Genomic DNA, 19,077 nt, shown 5'->3' on the forward strand with positions numbered 1-19,077 from the left:
AATACACCCAAAATCTAGTGAATGGTTCTGTTCTCTTCACCTATCTAATCATATTCTCTTTTTTCTTTTTTCCCTTCTTCCTTTTTTTGCATTGTTCAAGTCTTTTTTAATTTTCACCTTTACAGTTACATCCTATCCTTTCAATGTATTTAATTTTATTTTTGTATATATACACTTTTATTTCCTTAAAATTTTGGGATATAGTTTCTTCTAACAAACTGACCAATATACACTCAGTAGATAGTGTATTGCTCTGTTCTGTTCACCTGTTTATACTCCTTTTTATTTGTTGCTGTTTTTCTCTTTTGTTTTTTGTATAAATGACATTAAATTCATCTTTCAGTAGTTACTCTGAATGTAAATGGGCTAAATGCCCCCAATCAAAAGACATAGGATTTCAGATTAGATAAAAGCAAGACCCACTGATATGCTGTCTTAAAGAGGCTCATTTTAGACCCAAACACACCTCCAGATGTCCTTTTAAATAAAAAACCATTTATCATGCTAATGGACAACAAAAGAAAGCTGGGGTGGCAATCCTTATATCAGACAAATTAGATTTTAACCAAAGACTAGAATAAGAGATGAGGAAGGACACTATATTGTAATTAAAGTGTCTATCCAATAAGAAGATATAACAATTATAAATATTTATGCCCTTAACATGGGAGCAGGCAATTATATAAAACTATTAATAACAAAATTAAAGAAACACATTGATAATAATACAATAATAGTAGGGGAATTTAACACCCTCCCTCGCTGAAATGGACAGGTCATCAAAGCAGAAGATCAAGAAAGAAATAAGTGCTTTGAGTGACACACTGGACCAGATGGACTTCACACTTATCCAGAACACTCCATCTTAAAGCAATGGAACACACATTCTTCTCAAGTGCACATGGAACATTCTCCAGAATAGATAACATACTGGGTCTCAAATTAAGTCCCAATTAGTACCAAAAGACTGGGATCATTCCCTGCATATTTTCAGACCACAATGCTTTGAAACTGGAACTCAGTCCCAAAAGGAAATTTGGAAAGAAATAAATGGAGGCTAAAGAGTATCCTACTAAAGAATTAATGGGTCAACCAGGAAATTAAAGAATTAAAAAAAATTCATGGAAACAAATGAAAATGAAAACACAACTGTTCAAAATCATTGGGATACAGCATAAGTGGTCCTAAGAGGGAAGTATACAGCAATACAAGACTTTCTCAAGAAACGAGAAAGGTCTTAAATATATAACCTAACCTTATACCTAAAGGATGCTGAGAAAGAACAACAAAGCCTAAACCAGCAGGAGAAGAGAAATAATAAAGATCAGAGCAGAAGTCAATGAACTAGAAAACAAAAGGAAAGTAGAACTGATCAATGAACCTAGAAGCTGGTTCTTTAATAGAATTAATAAGATCAATAAACAACTGGCCAGATTTATTCAAAAGAAGAGGGAAAAGACCCAAATTAATAAAATCATGAATGACAGGGGAGAGATCATGACTAACACCAAGGAAATAGAAATAATTATTAAAAATGATTACCAACAACTATATGCCAACAAATTAAGCAATCTAGAAGAAATGGATGCATTCCCGGAAACTTATAAACTACCAAGACTGGAACAGGAAGAAATAGGAAAGCTGAACAGACCCATAACCAGCAAGGAAATTGAAGCAGTAATCAATAATCTCCCAACAAACAAGAGCCCAGGGCTGGATGGCTTCCCAGGGGAATTGTAGCAAATATTCAAAGAAAAATCAATACCTATTCTTCTGAAGCTGTTTCAAAAAATAGGAATGGAAGAAAAACTTCCAAACTCTTTCTATGAGGTTAGTGTTACCTTGATCCCCAAATCAAAGACTCTACCAAAAAGAAGAATTACAGACCAATATCCCTGATGAACATGGATGGAAAAATTCTCATCAAAATACTAGCCAATAAAAGCCAACAGTACATTAAAAGGATTATTCACCATGACCAAGTGGGATTTATTCCTGGGCTGAAAAGGTGGTTCAACATCTGCAAATCAATCAATATGATATCCTACATAACTGAAAGAAAGGACAAGAGCCATACCATCTTTTCAATAGCTGTAGAAAAAGCATTTGACAAAGCACAACATCCTTTCTTGATTAAAACTCTTCACAATGTAAGGATAGAGTCATCATAAAAGCCATTTATGGAAAGCCCACAGCAAATATCATTTTCAATGGGGGGAAAACTGAGAGTTTTTCCCCTAAGGTCAGGAACATGGCAGACATGTCCATTATCACCACTGCTGTTCAACATAGTACTAGAAGTCAGTCTCAGCAATTGGACAACAAAAAGAAATAAAGGCATCCGAATTGGCAAAGAAGTAAAACTCTTACTCTTTGCGGATGACATGATAGTCTATGTGGAAATCACAAGAGTCTACCCCCAAATTGCTAGAAATCACACAGGAATTCAGCAAATTGGCAGGATATAAACATCAATGCACAGAAATCAGTTGCATTTCTATATACTTACAATGAGGCAAAAGAAAGAGAAATCAAGGAATCAATCCCATTTATGGTTGCACAAAAAGCCATAAGATACCTAGGAATAAATCTAACCAAAGAGGCAAAAGATCTGTTCTCAGAAAACTATAGAACACTCATGAAAGAAATTAAGGAAGACACAAAGAAATAGAAAACATTCCATGCTCATGGATTAGAAGAACAAATATTGTTAAAATGTCTATGCTACTTAAAACAATCTACACATTCAATTCAATCCCTACCAAAATACCATCAACTTTGTTCACAGAGCTGCAACCTAAATTTTAAGGCTAAAATTTGTATGGAACTAGAAAAGACACTGAATAGCTAAAGGAATGTTGAAAAAGAAAACCAAAACTTGTGGCATCATAATTCCAAACTTCAAGCTCTATTACAAAGTTGTAATCATCAAGACAGTATGGTACTGGCACAAAAACAGACACATAGATCAATGGAACAGAATAGAGAATCCAGAAATGAACCCTCAGCTCTATGGTCACCTAATCTTCAACAAATCAGGAAAGGATATTCAGTGGGGAAAAGGCAGTCTCTTTAACAAATGGTGTTGAGAAAAGTGGACAGCAACATGCAGAAGAATGAAACTAGTCCATTTCCTTTCACTATACACAAAAATAGACTCAAAATGGGTGAAAGACTTAAATATGAGACAGGAATACATCAAAATCCTGCAAGAAAACACAAGCAGCAACCTCTTTGACCTCAGCTGCAGCAACTTCTTGCTAGACACGTCTCCAAAGGTAAGGAAAATAAAGGCAAAAATGAACTATTGGGACTTCATCAAAATGAAAAGCTTTTGCACAGCAAAACCAAAAGACAACTGACATAATGAGAGCAGATATTTGCAAATGACATATCAGATAAAGGGCAAGTATCCAAGATCTATAAATAACTTATGAAACTCAACACCCAAACCCAAATAATCCAGTCAAAAAATGGATGGGCAGAAGACATGAACAGACATTTCTCCAAAGAAGACCTACAAATGGTCAACAGATACATGAAAAAATGTTCCACATCACTTGATATCAGTGAAATACAAATCAAAAACCCAATGAGATACCACCTCACACAAGTCAGAATGGCTAAAATTAACAAATCATGAAACAACAAATGTTGGTGAGGATGTGGAGAAAGGAGAACCCTCTTATACTGTTGGTGGGGATGCAAGCTTGTGCAGCCACTCTGGAAAACAGTATGGAGATTCCTCAGAAAGCTGAATATAGAGCTTCCCCATGACCCAGCAATTGCACTGCTATGAATTTACCCCAAAGATACAAATGTAGTGATGTGGAGGGACACCTGCACCCCAATGTTTATAGCACCAATGTCCATAATAGCCAAACTACAGAAAGAGCAGATGTCTATCGACAGATGAATGGATAAAGATCTGGTGTATACATACACATGTGCACATGTGTGCATATGCACACCACACACACACAGGAATATTAAGCAGCCATCAAAAAAATGAAATCTTGTCATTTGCAATGATGTGGATGAAAGTAAGGGGTATTATACTAACTGAAATAAGTCAATCAGATAAAGACAATTATCATATGATCTCACTGGTATGTGGAATTTAAGAAACAAAGCAGGATTATAGGGGATGAGAGGAAAAAATAAAACAAAATGAAACCAGGGAAGGAGAAGAATTATAAGAGACTCTTAATCATAGGAAACAAACAGGGTTGCTGGAGGGTAGGGGCATGTAGGGATGGGATAACTGGGTGATGGACATTAAGGAGGGCATGTGATATTAAGGAGGGCACTGGGTATTATATTAGACTGATGAATCACAGACCTATACCTCTGAAATGAATAATACATTATATAATTAATTGAATTAAAAAATATAATGCAAAAAATAAAAGAAAGAAAACTATATAAATCAGCAAGGAATACATTTGGTGGCAAATTACAGAAACCATCTTTTAGTGGTTTAAATAAAGGTGTATCTGTGTCATACAGCCAAATGCTTTACCTTTTTGAAAAAACAAATTGTGAATAAATGAAAAAATAAAGGAAGTAATTTATAATGATAAAATAATAGCTGGTATTATAACAGCTCAATTACATCAATGGATAAATCATCCAAGAGATCAAAGAGGAAACTGTGACTTAAATGACAATTTGGGCCAGATGGATCTAACAGATATATTTAGAATATTCTATCCTGAAACAGTAGAATAGACATTCTTTTCAAATGCATATGGAATGTTCTCCAGATAGATCACATGTTAGGCCATGAAACAAGTCTCAACAAAATCAAGATGACTGAAGTCATATCATGCATCTTTTCTTACACAATGCTGTGAAACTAGAAATCAACCACTGGGCAAAATCAGGAAAGAAAACAAATACAAGGAGGTTAAATAGCATGCTACTAAACAATGAATAGGTCAGGGGACATAAAAAAACAAAACAAGGGGCACCTGGGTGGCTCAGTGGGTTCAGCCTCTGCCTTCGGCTCAGGTCATGATCTCAGGGTCCTGGGATCGAGCCCCGCGTTGGGCTCTCTGCTCAGCAGGGAGCCTGCTTCCCTCCTCTCTCTGCCTGCCTCTCTGCCTACTTGTGATCTCTGTCTGTCAAATAAATAAATAAAATCTAAAACAAAACAAAACAAAACAAAACAAAACAAAATAAAACATGGAGACAAGTGAAAATGAACACACATCCTGAACCTTTGGGATATAGGAAAGGCTGTTTGAAGAGGGAAGTTTATAGCAATATAGGCCTACTTCAAAAAGCAAGAAAAACCTCACATCTCAAAAATATCAAAAACCTAAACTTACACCTAAAGGAGATAGAAAAAAGAAAACAACCAAATCCAACAACACTATGAGGAAGAAAATAATAAAAGTGAGAGCAGAATAAGTGAAATAGAAATTAAACAACCAATAGAATAGATCAGTAAAACCAGGAGCTGGTTCTTTGCAAAGACAAACTAAATTGATAGACCTTTAACCAGACTTACCAAAAGAAAGAGAGAAGAATAAACAAAATCAGAAGTGAAAGAAGAGAAATAACAACTGACGGCACAGAAATACAAAGTATTACGAGAGGATATTATGAAAAATTATACAAATTGGACAACCTAGAATAAATGGAAAATTCCTAGGAAAAAAATCACCTTCCTTAACTGAACTAGGAAGAAATAGAAGATTTGAACAGACTGATTACCAGCAATGAAATTGATTCACCAATCAAGAAATCCCCAACAAACAAAAGTCCAGGACCAGCTGAATTCTACTGAACATTTACAGAGGAGTTAAAACACATTCTCAACTATTCCAAAAAACAGAAGAGGAGGGAAAGCTTCCACATTCATTCTATGAAGCCAGCATTAACCTGATAACAAAACGAGATAAACACAATATAAAAAAAGGGAACTACAGGCCAATATCTCTAAGAACATAGATGCAAAAATCTTCAACAAAATCTTAGCAAACTGAACCCAACAATACATTAAAAAATCATTCACCATGATCAAGTAGGATTTATTCCTCGGAGGCAAGGGTGATTCAATATTTGTGATTAATTAGCGTGACACACCACATCAACAATAGAAAGGATAAAAATCACGTGATTATTTCAACAGATATAGAAAAAGCATCTAACAAAGTACACATCCATTCATGGTAAAAACCCTTAATAAAGTAGTTTTATAGGGAACATACCTCAACATGATAAAGGCCATTTATGAAAAGCCCGCAGTCAGCATCATAGTAAATGGTGAAAAAACAGAGCTTTCCCCCAAGATTAGAAATAAGACAAGGATGCCCATTCTCACCATTGTTATTCAGCATACTACTCGAAGTCCTAGCCACAGCAATCAGACAACAAAAAGAAATAAAAGGCATCCAAATCGCTAAGGAAGAAGTAAAACTTTTGCTATCTGCAAATGAAATGATACTGTATATAGAAAACCCTAAAAAGACTCCACCAAAAAACTACTAGGGCAAAAAAGTGAATTCAGTAAAGTTGAAGAATACAAAAGCTATCTAAAGCAGTCTATGCACTAATAAGTAAGTAGCAGAAAGAGAAATTAAGAAAATTTCTTAATTAAGAATTAAGAATTAAGAAAATCCCATTTACAATTTCACCAAAAATAATAAACTTAACTGAGGCAGTGTAAGATCTGTACTCTGAATGTTATAAAACACTGATGAATGAAATTAAAGATGACACAAATGGAAAGATATTCCATGTTCATGGATTGGGAAAACAAATATTGTTAAAATGTCCATACTACCCAAAGCAATATACACATTTAATGCAATACCCATCAAATTACCTACAGCATTTTTCACAGAACTGGAGCAAATAATCATAAAAATTTTTTTAAAGATTCTATTTATTTACGTGACAGAGAGAGATCATAAGTAGGCAGAGAGACAGGCAGAGAGAGTGAGAGGGAAGCAGGCTCCCTGCTGAGCAGAGAGCCTGACGTGGGACTCGATCCCAGGACCCTGAGATCATGACCTGAGCCGAAGGCAGCGGCTTAAACCACTGAGCCACCCAGGTGCCCCAATCATAAAATTTTTATGGAATGACAAAAGACCCTAAATAGCCAAAGTAATCCTGAGAAAGAAGAACAAAACGAGATATTACAATCCCAGTTTTAAAGATGTACTACAAAGCTGTAGTAATCAAAACAGTATGGTACTGGAACAAAAATCAACACATAGATCAATAGAACAATAGACAGAGCCCAGAAATAAACCCACAAAGATACCTCAACATAATAAAGATCATTTATCAAAATCATTCTTACAGGGAAAAACTGGGAGCTTTTCCTCTATGGTCAGGAACAAGACAAGGGTGTCCACTCTCACCACTGTTATTCAACATGGTACTGGAAGTCCAAGCCACAGCAGTCAGACAACGCAAAGAAATAAAAGGCATCCAAATGGGCAAGGAGGAAGTCAAACATTCACTATTTGCAGTTGACATGATACTATATATAGAAAACCAGAATGACTCCACCAAAAAACTGGTAGTACTGGTGAGCCAATTCAATAAAGTTGTAGGATACAAAATCAATGTATAGAAATTTGCTGCATTTTTATACACCAATAATGAAGTGACAGAACGAGAAATTAAGGAATCAATCCTGTTTACAATTGCACCCAAAATAATATGATACTTAGGAATAAATGTAACCACAGAAGTGAAAGACCTGTACTCTGAAAACAAATATTGATGAAAGAAATTGAAGACAACACAAAGAAATGGCAAGATAATCCATGCTCATGCATTGGAAGAACAAATATTGTCAAAATGTCTATACTACCCAAAACAATCTACACATCAATGCAATCCCTGTCAAATTATCAACAGTATTTTTCACAGAACTGGATCAAACTCTCCTAAAATGTGTATGGAAACACAAGGCCCAGAATAGCCAAAGCAATCTTGAGAAAGAAAAGCAAAGCTAGAGGTACCATAATTCTGGACTTCAAGTTATATTACAAAGCTGTAGTAATCAAAACAGTATAATATCCAAGATCTATAAGGAACTCCTCAAACTCAACACACACATAAAACAGATAATAACGTCAAAAAATGGGCAGGCGGGGGCGCCTGGGTGGCTCAGTGGTTTAAGCTGCTGCCTTCAGCTCAGGTCATGATCTCAGGGTCCTGGGATCGAGTCCCGCATCGGGCTCTCTGCTTGGCAGGGAGCCTGCTTCCTCCTCTCTCTCTCTCTCTGCCTGCCTCTCTCCCTACTTGTGATCTCTATCTGTCAAATAAATAAATAAAATCTTTAAAAAAAAAAAAAATGGGCAGGCGACCTGAACAGACACTTCTCCAAAGAAGACATACAAATGGCTAATAGACACATGAAAAAATGTTCATCATCCTTAGCAATCAGGGAGATTCAAATCAAAACCACATTGAGAAACCACCTTACACCAGTTAGAATGGCCAAAATTAACAAGATAGTAAACAACGTGTGTTGGAGAGGATGTGGAGAAAAGAGCACCCTCTTCCACTGTTGGTGGGAATGCAAGTTGGTGCAGCCACTTTGGAAAATAGTGTGGAGATTCCTTAAGAAATTAAAAATAGAGCTACTGTATGACTCTGCAATTGCACTACTGGGTATTTACCCCAAAGATACAGATGTAGTAAAAAGAAGGGCCATCTGTACCCCAATGTTCATAGCAGCAATGGCCACAGTTGCCAAACTGTGGAAAGAACTAAGATTCCCTTCAATGGACAAATGGATAAGTAATAATATAAATAATATAATATAATAATATAAATAATACACAGTATCATATATACTATATATATATACTGTGCATTATTTATATTATTATATATGTATGTATATATATTTATATTATATATATGTATATATGTTTACATATATATATATATATATATATATATATATATATACATATATACAATGGAATATTATGCCTCCATCAGAAAAGATAAATACCCAACTTTTGTATCAACATGGATGGGACTGGAAGAGATTATGCTGAGTGAAATGAGTCAAGCAGAGAGACTCAATTATCATATGGTTTCCCTTTCTTGTGGAGAATAGGGAGTAACACAGAGGACACTGGGAGATGGAAAGGAGAAGTGAGTTGGGGGAAATCAGAGGGGGAGACAAACCATGAGAGACTGTGGACTCTGAGAAACAAACCAAGGGTTTTGGAGGGGAGGGGATGGGGGGATGGGTGAGTCTAGTGGTGGGTATTATGGAGGGCATGTATTGCATGGAGCACTGGGTGTGTTGCATAAAAAATGAATTTTGGAGCACTTAAAAGAAATAAAATAAAATAAAAATAGAAAGAAACCAGTATGATAATGGCACAAAAATAGACACACAGATCAGTGGAACAGAATAGAAAACCCAGAAGTAAACCCATAATTATATGGTCAGTTAATCTTCAACAAAGCAGGAAAGAATATCCAATGGGAAAAAGATGGTCTCTTCAAAAAATTGTGTTGGGAAAACTGGGCATTAACATGCAAAAGAAAGAAACTGGACAACTTTCTTATGGCATACACAAAAACAAATTGAAAATGGATGAAAGACCTAAATGTGAGACATGAAACCATAAAATCCTAGAAGATAGCACAGGCAGTAACTTGTCTGGCATCAGTTGTAGTAATTTTTCTAGATAGGTCCCCTCAGACAAGGGAAACAAAAGCAAAAATAAAATATTGGAACTACATCAAAATAAAAAGCTCTGCACAGTGAAGGAAATACTCAACAAAACTACAAGGCTACCTATGGAATGGGAGAAGATATTTGCAAATGACATGTCTGACAGAGGGTTGGTATCTAAAATATATAAAGAATTGACTCAACTCAAGACCTAAAACACCAATAACCCAATTAAAAAATGGCCAGAAGACATGAACAGACACTTTTCCAAAGAAGACATCCATATGGCCAACAGACACTTCAAAAGATGCTCAACATCACTCATCATCAGGGAAATACAAGTCAAAACCACAACAAGCTATGACCTCACACCTGTCGGACTGGCTAAAATCAACAACACAAGAAACAACAAGTATTGGCGAGGATGTGGGGAAAGGGGAACCCTCTTACACTGTTAGTGGGAATGCAAACTGGTGCAGCCACTCTGGAAAACAATATGGAGGTTCCTCAAAAAATTAAAATAGAATTACCATAGGATCCAGTAATTCCACTACAGGTTATTTAACCAAAGAAAATGAAAATACTAATTTTAAAAGATACATGTACCCTTATGTTTATTGCAGCATTATTTACAACAGCCAAGTGTCCATCCATGGGTAAGTGGATAAAGAAGATGTGTTATATACATACAATGGAATATTACTCATCCATAAAAAATAATGACATCTTGCCATGTACAACAATATGGATGGATCTATAGGGCACAATACTAAGCGAATAAGTCAGTCAGAGAAAGACAAATGCCAAGTGATTTCACTCTTATTTGGAATTTAAGAAACAAAACAAAAGAAGAAAGAAAAAATAAACCAAAAAACAGACTCCCAAGTGTAGAGAACAAACTGATAGTTACCAGAGGGGAGGTTGTTGGGGAATGGATGAAATAGGTGTCAATGGGATTAAGAATACACTTATCATGATGAGCACTGAGTAATGTACAGAATAATTGAATCACTATATAGTACACCTGAAACTAATATAATAGTGTATGTTAATTATAATGGAATAACAATAATAAATTAAAAAATAAAAGATAAAAAGGAGGCCCTGGCTCCACAAAGCATGGAAGATAAAAGGAATGGAAACTTACTTTCAAAATCACAGATTCTATAGCTGTATTATTCTGTTTTATCCGACTCCAAGCCTTTACAATATCCACCACAAAATCTTCCACTGCTGAACACAGGAATCTGCAAAGATAAGATAGATGGGACAATGTGATATGGATCATGATGTCCAGAGCCCTTCTGTCTTATAAAGTCCATCTTCCACCTTCTCGTTCCTTGTCTCTCTTTCCTGATCTGTATTCTCTCCCTTTCCTTTATCTCCCCTTTCTTTGTTTTTCTATTTTCTCATGTATATATGGTTAAATACATGAGTACCTAAGAGAGTTTAATTAGATATTATTAGCCCTAAATTCAGAATTTCCAGAAAAGAAAATTCAGTTGATCCACCTTGGGTCAGGTTTTCACAGGGATAAAATCAGATATGGTTCAAGGGCCCATATAATTTAGCACAAACATAATGGCTTTGGGAGGACTGTCCCTGGGGGGGAGTATTTATCAAAGGAGAATATGGCAGACTCATCAGGAACCATCCAAAGTGTCCCAGGAGAAATGAATGACCCACATATTTGGAAGGGCAGAATGTGTTGTTTAGGATATGAGAAAGCAGCTGTCATCAATTCTACAGAGACCTTTCCCAGTGTCAGATGGAAAGCAAGGTGTTCCTACTGTAGGGAGTTATGTTATGCCCCTGAATAGTGTGGAATGTTGTTTCTCTTCTGTAACCCTTTTTCCAAATCTCTGGCTTGTAATTCTGTCTTTTTGAACGAGCAGGATCCCTCACCTCAATCCCATCTATTTTTTTCATTCAGGTGGTTTGAGCTGGGAGAAATTTGATAACTTTCCTTCGCCTCAGTACCCCCAACCTATCAAAATGAGCTCCTTCTCTGACTGTGGAACAGCCCATGAAGGGAATAAAAACACCCCAGTATGAAAGCCAAAGGAAGACTGACCTTGTTGCGATGATCATCTCTGTGGGGTACTTGGCCTTTAGGATTTTGTTCAGCTCAGTGGTTGCGGATTCTAGATGTTGGATGGCAGCAGCCTAGGGAGAAAGGAGTATTCAGCTCTTGAATCTCAGGATTGAGACATAGTCTGCTGTCTATCTTTATCTCCTCATTATTTCCTCCTCTTTACCAACAACTCAACTGCTTCACTAAAAATAATCACAATGAAATAATTGTTTTTGAAGGGCCCCATAGATAATCTTAGATCTGTGGTCATTCTAAAAATAAGAGATGTATATTGTTTGCTGTCATTTAAATAATTCTCAAAAACTCACGGAGGTAAATTTTTGTTCCATATTTCAAATGAACAAACAATCTCATATTGCATAGCTAATAAATAATAGATCTGGGATTTGAACCCACATCTTTCCAATGCCAGAGTGTTACCTCTTATTATAATAATATTAGTAATAACAATAACATTCACTTATATAGTACTTACAATGTACCAGGCTCTGTTCTAAGCTATATATAAATATTTTCTTATGTAATCCTTGTAATAACCCCATTTCACAGAACAGCAAACTGAGGCACAGGAAAGGGGTAACTGATAAGTGGCAGAGACAGGATTTGATTCCAGGTAGTCTGGCTCTTGAGTCGGTATTCTCTCTTTTTTTCCCCTAGGCATTTTGCCCAATGTAGAATTTGAACTCATGGACCTGAGATTGAGAGTTACATGCTCTACCAACTGAACTAGCCAGGACTCTAGCCTATAGGATGTAACTCTCAAAGACATAAAAAAGCTTATTTCAATATAAATTACATTTTTTAAGATTTTATTTTTTTATTTGACAGAGAGAGACACAGCAAGAGAAGGAAAACAAGCAGGAGGAGTGGGTGAGGGAGAAGCAGTCTTCCCGCCTAGGAGAGAGCCTGGTGCAGGGCCCGATTCCAGAACCCTGGGATCATGACCTAAGCCAAAGGCAGATGTTTAACGACTGAGCCACCCAGGCACCCCTATAAATGACATTTTATTGGTCACCTGCTATATGTATATCATAGTACATATTATTAGGTTTTATATTAAAGTTTGAGATATATAGTGCCAATAAGTATGCAAACCTATATATATATATAAAATGGTAGAGTCTACCATTAAATTTCATTATACTTGCTTTATCACATATGTGTCCATATATCCATTCTGTTATCTAATAGATAGCATTCTGCTATCTAATAGAAGGGTTTTAAGTAGAATTCCATGGTACATGGAAAAACAATTGAAGGAATAAAGACTAGAGGCAAGGAGAAAAGAGAGGAGATGCTGCAATTATCTAGGCAAAAGATTTTGGTGATTTGAACTGGTGAAGTAGTAACAGGGATAAGAAGAAGTGGGCATATTTAAGACATATAGGAAGGATAGAATCATCAGGACTTGGTAGATATTTGAATGAAAGAGGTGATGGGAGAGGGAAGAGTAGCAGCTGTAGTTAAGAATACAGACACATATGTGATAAAGCAAGTATAATGAAATTTAACTAACTAATTCTACTATTGAGTTCAAGAAGCTAGTATGCTTGAAAATTCTCATAATAATATAAGGAAAAAATCCTTCTATAATTCTCTTTAGGGCAAAAGCCCAAACTTCCTACCATGGGTTATTGGGTTCTTCCTGGCCTGGGCCCTGATTGCTTTTTCAGCCTCATTTTTAGTCATACTTTCTGCATTTCTCCTCCCTGACCCCAATGCTTTAGCCATTAATAAATGTATGTGAATATTCTATTCTGTTCTGTGAATATTCTATGCTCTCTCTTGCCTTTGGAACAACACACAGTATTCAATCTGTCTGGAACAGGCCTCCTCTTTCTTAATATCCTGATTAACTCCCTCTGGTCCTTCAATCTTTTCTGAAATGGAGTTTCTGAGAATCTTTCCTTAATTTCCCCCAGATTGGGCTTGGTACACCTGCTGGGTGTTCATACCACTTTCTACTTCCTTATATACTAACACTCATACTACTTTATTAAAACTATTGTTTCTATTACTATGAACTGCATGACAGCATGAACTGTGTCATTCTTTTTTACCTACTAGTACATAAGAACAGCTCCTAGAAGAGTATCTCACACATAGTAGGTAATCCAGAAATATTTTCATACATAATTTGAATTAATGAATAAGCAAATGGATGAATGAATTATATCCCCAGTGTCTAACACCGTTCCTAGTAAAAGCTGCTTATTGACATGTCTCTAGTCCTCAATGATCTTATGCTCATTGAGCCAGGGACAATACAAAAGTCTCTCTCTAGGTTTTGCCTTTTATTTTACTATGTAATAAAGGTGTTGGCTTGAATTACAGCTGGGCAGTAGTTACCTCAAATCGGGGTACATCCATTTCAACCTGTCCTCTTAGCAATGGGGTTTGTCTGGGAGTCTCACGGATCATCACACTCCATCTGAAATTAAGGTCAAGGACAGACAGATATTTAGGGCTCTGTTTTGTCACAGGCTGTCATCAATGCTACACATAGCAAGAAAAAGGTCAAAATGTTTATGTGGTGAGGGAAGATGAGTTGTAGAGATGCCCACACTATCTCAGGTCATGTGATCTCAAATATACTACAAGTGGGGCCTCTGCCTCAATACTTCTAAGACCAGTGTGATGGAAAAAATTTCATCACCGGGTCAGAGGACAGTGCTTCTCAACCAGAGAGGTAACTATCAAGATCACTTCAGGTGCTTTTGTAAAATAGATATGCCAGGGCCCTACCCAAGATATACTGAATAAGAATCTTTGTGGTAGCTTCAGCTTGGTACCTTGAAAAAGCTTCTCAGAATATCCTTATGGGAAGCCATAAATTAAATACTATGACCCAGCATTGACCCTATCTCTTTTCAGGAGATAAGATGGCAATACTCATTCTTCTCTAAAGCAGAGACAATCTAAGCCAATTGTTTCTGAACCCTGTTTTTTGAGTTTCTTTGAAAAACTGATGAAGCTATAGAATGGTTTCTATACTATTCTGGAATAGAATAGAAAGATAGAAACATTCCCAAGGGGGAAAATATGCTTACATAGATAACTAGCTATGCAATTTGAAGGAGGTTTACAGAACTCTTAAAATTTACCTGTGGGGCTCCTGATTTAGGATCTTTTAAGTTTGAACAGGGGCTTTAGTGATGTCTAAAAGAAGCATGGTAGATCCCGACTTCCTAATAGACAACGCTACCTAAAACTGCCCTGCACTGAAGCCAGAAAGGAATGAGGCTCTGTGAGGGGGGTTAGAATATTCATGATTGAGATGATGTAAATGAGAGTAACTGATATGGGACTGGAACAGACACAGTGATCTGATCATTCAGCCACTCACCTGTCTAGAATCCTCACACTAGCCTGCTCCACTCTGTTGAGTATGGTAATAGGTGACTTGTTTTTGTTCCAGAATGCACCCCAGCCTAGGACACGGGCCAGATCGTTGCCAGTTCCAAGTGGGATGACTGCCAACTGACACTGCAAGAACAAAACCAGAAGCCATTTTCAGTCAATTCTACCAAGATCCACCCATAAAAGAACCCAGAAGGTGCTCCTTGGGAAAGATAGTGGTCTAAAAACCAGTGGCAATAAGACACTTCTGATTTTAGGAAGTGTAATAGGAAGATATTGATGCTAAGTGAACTTTTTCCTGAAAAGTTTGGCACCACTCTTGACAATACAGAACATACTCAGTGCAGGGAAAAATTAGAATATGCCAATATTTATAGCCATGCTTATGAAAGAGAAATATAGCCACAAATTTCTATCAAGGCTTGGCCAAGAAGATAGGTGTCTTGGGAGACAAAGCTACTAAAGTCAGAAGAACAGGGAGCTACCTAGGGAGAGGGAGGAAAGTGAGAGGAAAGTTTCTGCTACTTTTGAGACTCAGGAAAGAAAACTGGTGGCCTCAAGAGGGGAAGGAAATTGGAGGCTGAATGTGGCCTGAAGCCACTTCTTTTTGCTTGCTCTCCTTTTCTTCAAATATTTACTTTGGGGCCTGGGGCATAAAGCACTCCTCATTCTTTCTGCTAACTCCCTCATTTCTCCTTCCCACAGAAAATGGTTTAGGTGAGGAAGCTTAGAGTGAGAATCTCCCTGTCAGGTTGACTATGAAACCAGTGGAAAACATGTGCTGTATAGATAAGGAGAGTGAAGACTAAGGATATTTTGGGATGAGCATGTCCATACCCACAGCCTCTCTAGCAATGATTGAACAAGGTCAGCAAGAACTCACCTTTTCATGTAATCCAAAGGCATCAATCAGAGATAAGACCCAGCTCACGCTGCCATCTCCACCACAAACCACAATGCGAAAGCGAGCAAAATTCTTGAACATGCATAGCCTGAAAGAAAGAGGGGAACAGGAGTCATTTCATGAACTACTAAGTTTTACAACTCTTTTCTATACTGTGCTGGGAGCTAAGGACTACTGCTTCTGCATCCTGCTAACAGGCTACCTACCTTCTTTCACTTAGCTCCTATCTCTCTGTGTACCTAACATCACAGGCAATGCTCCCATAGGCAATCCTGGAGATGAGGCCTTGCTTCAGCCCACCCTCTTCTATGCCTACCCTTGCCTGAGAAGCTACTCGTAACCTAGCTGAACCCACTTGCTGAGGTCCAAGAAGCCTTGTACAGTGGCCAGTGGCTTCACAGAAACCAGAGCTGAACAGCCAGATGGTCCATAAGTAAAACAGGTCTATAGTGGAGATATATCTATTTGGTCCCAGGAAAGAATGAGGGACAGGAAAGGTGAACAGCAATACCCATTTGCCTCTTCCCCTAAGGTCAGGAGACACAGTTAGACTTCTTCCAACCAGGAAAGGTGGAATGAATCTGAGAGCAGGACAAGAGCTTGAAGGGATTTCTGGGAGAGGGCTAAAAATCCTCCAACTAGCAAACCCCAAATGCTCTGAAGTTATGTGTCTGCATCCTGACTTGATTATGCCCAAGTACTAGAACCGATTCCAGAAAGCTGTACTCTAAAATGTATAGTACAAAGAGTCCCTTCTATATACTCAACTGTATCCCTTAGCCCATGCTTACCCAGCTTCAGGTCCACCCTTCGACAGGTCAAAAACTTGAGACGGGTTAAGGTATTGTTTGAATTTTCGGAGGAAGACGATCCCTTGGTGATCGCCGCTTTTGGAGTTGATGAAGATGAGAAGGGGACATGAACAGGCTGATGACCAATCGAGGTTCCAGAAGTCTGAAGACACTACTAATTGGCCTGATATATGCACACAACAAAAAGAAAAGGAGAAAAAAAGAAAAGGGCTACTGAGATGGAAATAAGAGATGACTTGACATCACATTTTGAAAAGACTTTTTAAAAACAGCTTTATTGAGGTATAATTGATAAACAAAGAACGGCACATATTTAATATATACAATTTAATGGGTTTAGATATATACAAACACCCATGATACAATCACCACAAGCAAGGCAAAAAGACATATCCAAAAACTCTCAGAGTTTCCTTATGCTCTAGTCTGCTGAGACTGAGAAGCAAAGAATTCAGAACACAACGCAAAGGGGCTCTCATTTAATGTCTGCCCAGCTGTTGCCAGGCAAACAACATTTGCCGAGCAATTACTACATGCTAATCGTCATGCTAGATACTTCTAGGGGTACAGCTCCTGTCCTCCAGCTAGGGAAACAGACTCATACACAATAGTATGTTGGAACACAAAGATTAAGGAAATTGGTGCCACAATGAAGGATTAATAAAACACCGTGGGGGAAACTGAAGAAGGAGAGGATTGAAAGCTGGAGAGGAGGATCAGAATACCAATTAGTTCTCTCTTTGCCTGGGATAGTCCAGTTCTCACAGTGAGAGGATATCAGGTAAGGAGAGAGGAGGGGGGAAAGGCTGCCTTTTAGACAGCAGTTAATGACAGAAAACATATCAATGTGGGAGGAAGGAGGGAAATTTAATCACCCTTCCAAGGCTCTGGCAGGGCAATCCCAGTTATCACACCAAATTTCAGGGGAAACAAGACTATAGGGAAATTGTCTGAACAAGAGTCTTTTAATAATTCCTAACTCTGAAGTTCCCTATAGGGAAGTGAAGTTATAGCAGCCTAAATTGTCAATGCCTGCCAGCTCATGCTGAGTCTTAGAGCCTGTTGGCAGGGAGACAGGCAATAAGCAATGGCCCCCTAGGAGATGGCAGACAAATCGTGAACCCCTAAACTCTGAGCTTTGACTTGCCAGGGATACCCCAGCAAAAATAGATGCAAAGGGCAAAAGTCATGTGGCTCACTCCTGAATTGTGCGGGACACAGGGAGGGAGGTGGGTTGAGATGTCCCATTTGTTGTAATTTGGGTGAAAGGGAGCCTGGAGGAATACTGCTGGCATGAGCAGATTTCATGGCTGTTTTGCCTGGAAAAACTTAAAGCAGTCTTCCTCTATGGGCCAATTCCTACTCACTGGCCAGTAGAACTTGAAGGCATCCTTAGCCAGTTAGCCAGTCAGGAACCAAATTTTCAGGGTTTGTTAGGACTCACAGCTACAAGGGGAGTCTGCCATGTTCCTTCAGTAGCATATCTTGGAAGTAGTTACTCTCCCTGAACACATTACCTGAAGGTAGTACCCTATTCAATATTTACAAAAGGTAGTATGTTGATGCAATGCTAGTTAAGACATTAATTCATTCATTCAACAAACATGTATTGAGGGCATTCTCTGTGCTTGTCCTTCTTATGTTCTGAGAATACAATGGTGGGCAAGATAGAAATAGTTTCTGCTCTTGTGGAACTTATATTCTAATGGTGGAAAGCACAACAAAATAAAGTAATATAGAAAAGAACATGATATGAAGAAAAAGAAGTGAGGGAAACAGGATAGAGACTAAAGGGAGTGTTATTTTAGACGGGGTGGTCAGGGACAGCTTCTCTAGGGAAGTGACATTTGAGATGAGACTTGAATGAAGTAAAAAAGTGAGAAATGCATATGTGGGGGGAGAGTTTTGGGAGCAGAAGAAAAAATAAGTGCTAGGACCCAGAGAAGGAGAATGTCTGGGGTATCTGAGGGCCACTGAACAGAATGGCATGACTATTGTGGAGTGAGTGAGGGGCAGAGTGGCCGAAATGAGGTCAGAGAGATGACAGAACCATACAAAATGACAATGAGATGTGAGGAAGCAGTTAAAAAACCAGGGTGAGACTGTTTAGTATAGTATAAAACATTAGGGGTTAGGCCATAAGACATATGAAGAAAATCATCAAAAAAGGTCATACCTTTTTATTTTTATTTTACTTATTTTTTCTTTTCTTTTTTTTTTTAAAAGATTTTATTTATTT

The 19,077-nt window shown here is 37.6% G+C and overlaps 1 protein-coding gene across 1 annotated transcript in view; it reads right to left on the reverse strand.

Moving 5' to 3' along the window:
• Positions 1-19,077, reverse strand: part of DGKK (diacylglycerol kinase kappa) — a 167,153-nt gene that overhangs the window by 26,641 nt on the left and 121,435 nt on the right. Inside the window, exons 9-14 of the mRNA XM_045994759.1 lie at positions 16,818-17,001; positions 16,006-16,114; positions 15,109-15,248; positions 14,112-14,193; positions 11,742-11,833; positions 10,815-10,914 (exon numbers count right to left, since the gene is read on the reverse strand). Coding sequence (XP_045850715.1) covers positions 10,815-10,914; positions 11,742-11,833; positions 14,112-14,193; positions 15,109-15,248; positions 16,006-16,114; positions 16,818-17,001 — 707 coding nt within the window. The remainder of the gene's footprint in view (positions 1-10,814; positions 10,915-11,741; positions 11,834-14,111; positions 14,194-15,108; positions 15,249-16,005; positions 16,115-16,817; positions 17,002-19,077) is intronic.

The sequence above is a fragment of the Meles meles genome, chromosome X (genome assembly GCF_922984935.1).
Source record: "Meles meles chromosome X, mMelMel3.1 paternal haplotype, whole genome shotgun sequence".
Taxonomy (NCBI): Eukaryota; Metazoa; Chordata; class Mammalia; order Carnivora; family Mustelidae; genus Meles; species Meles meles.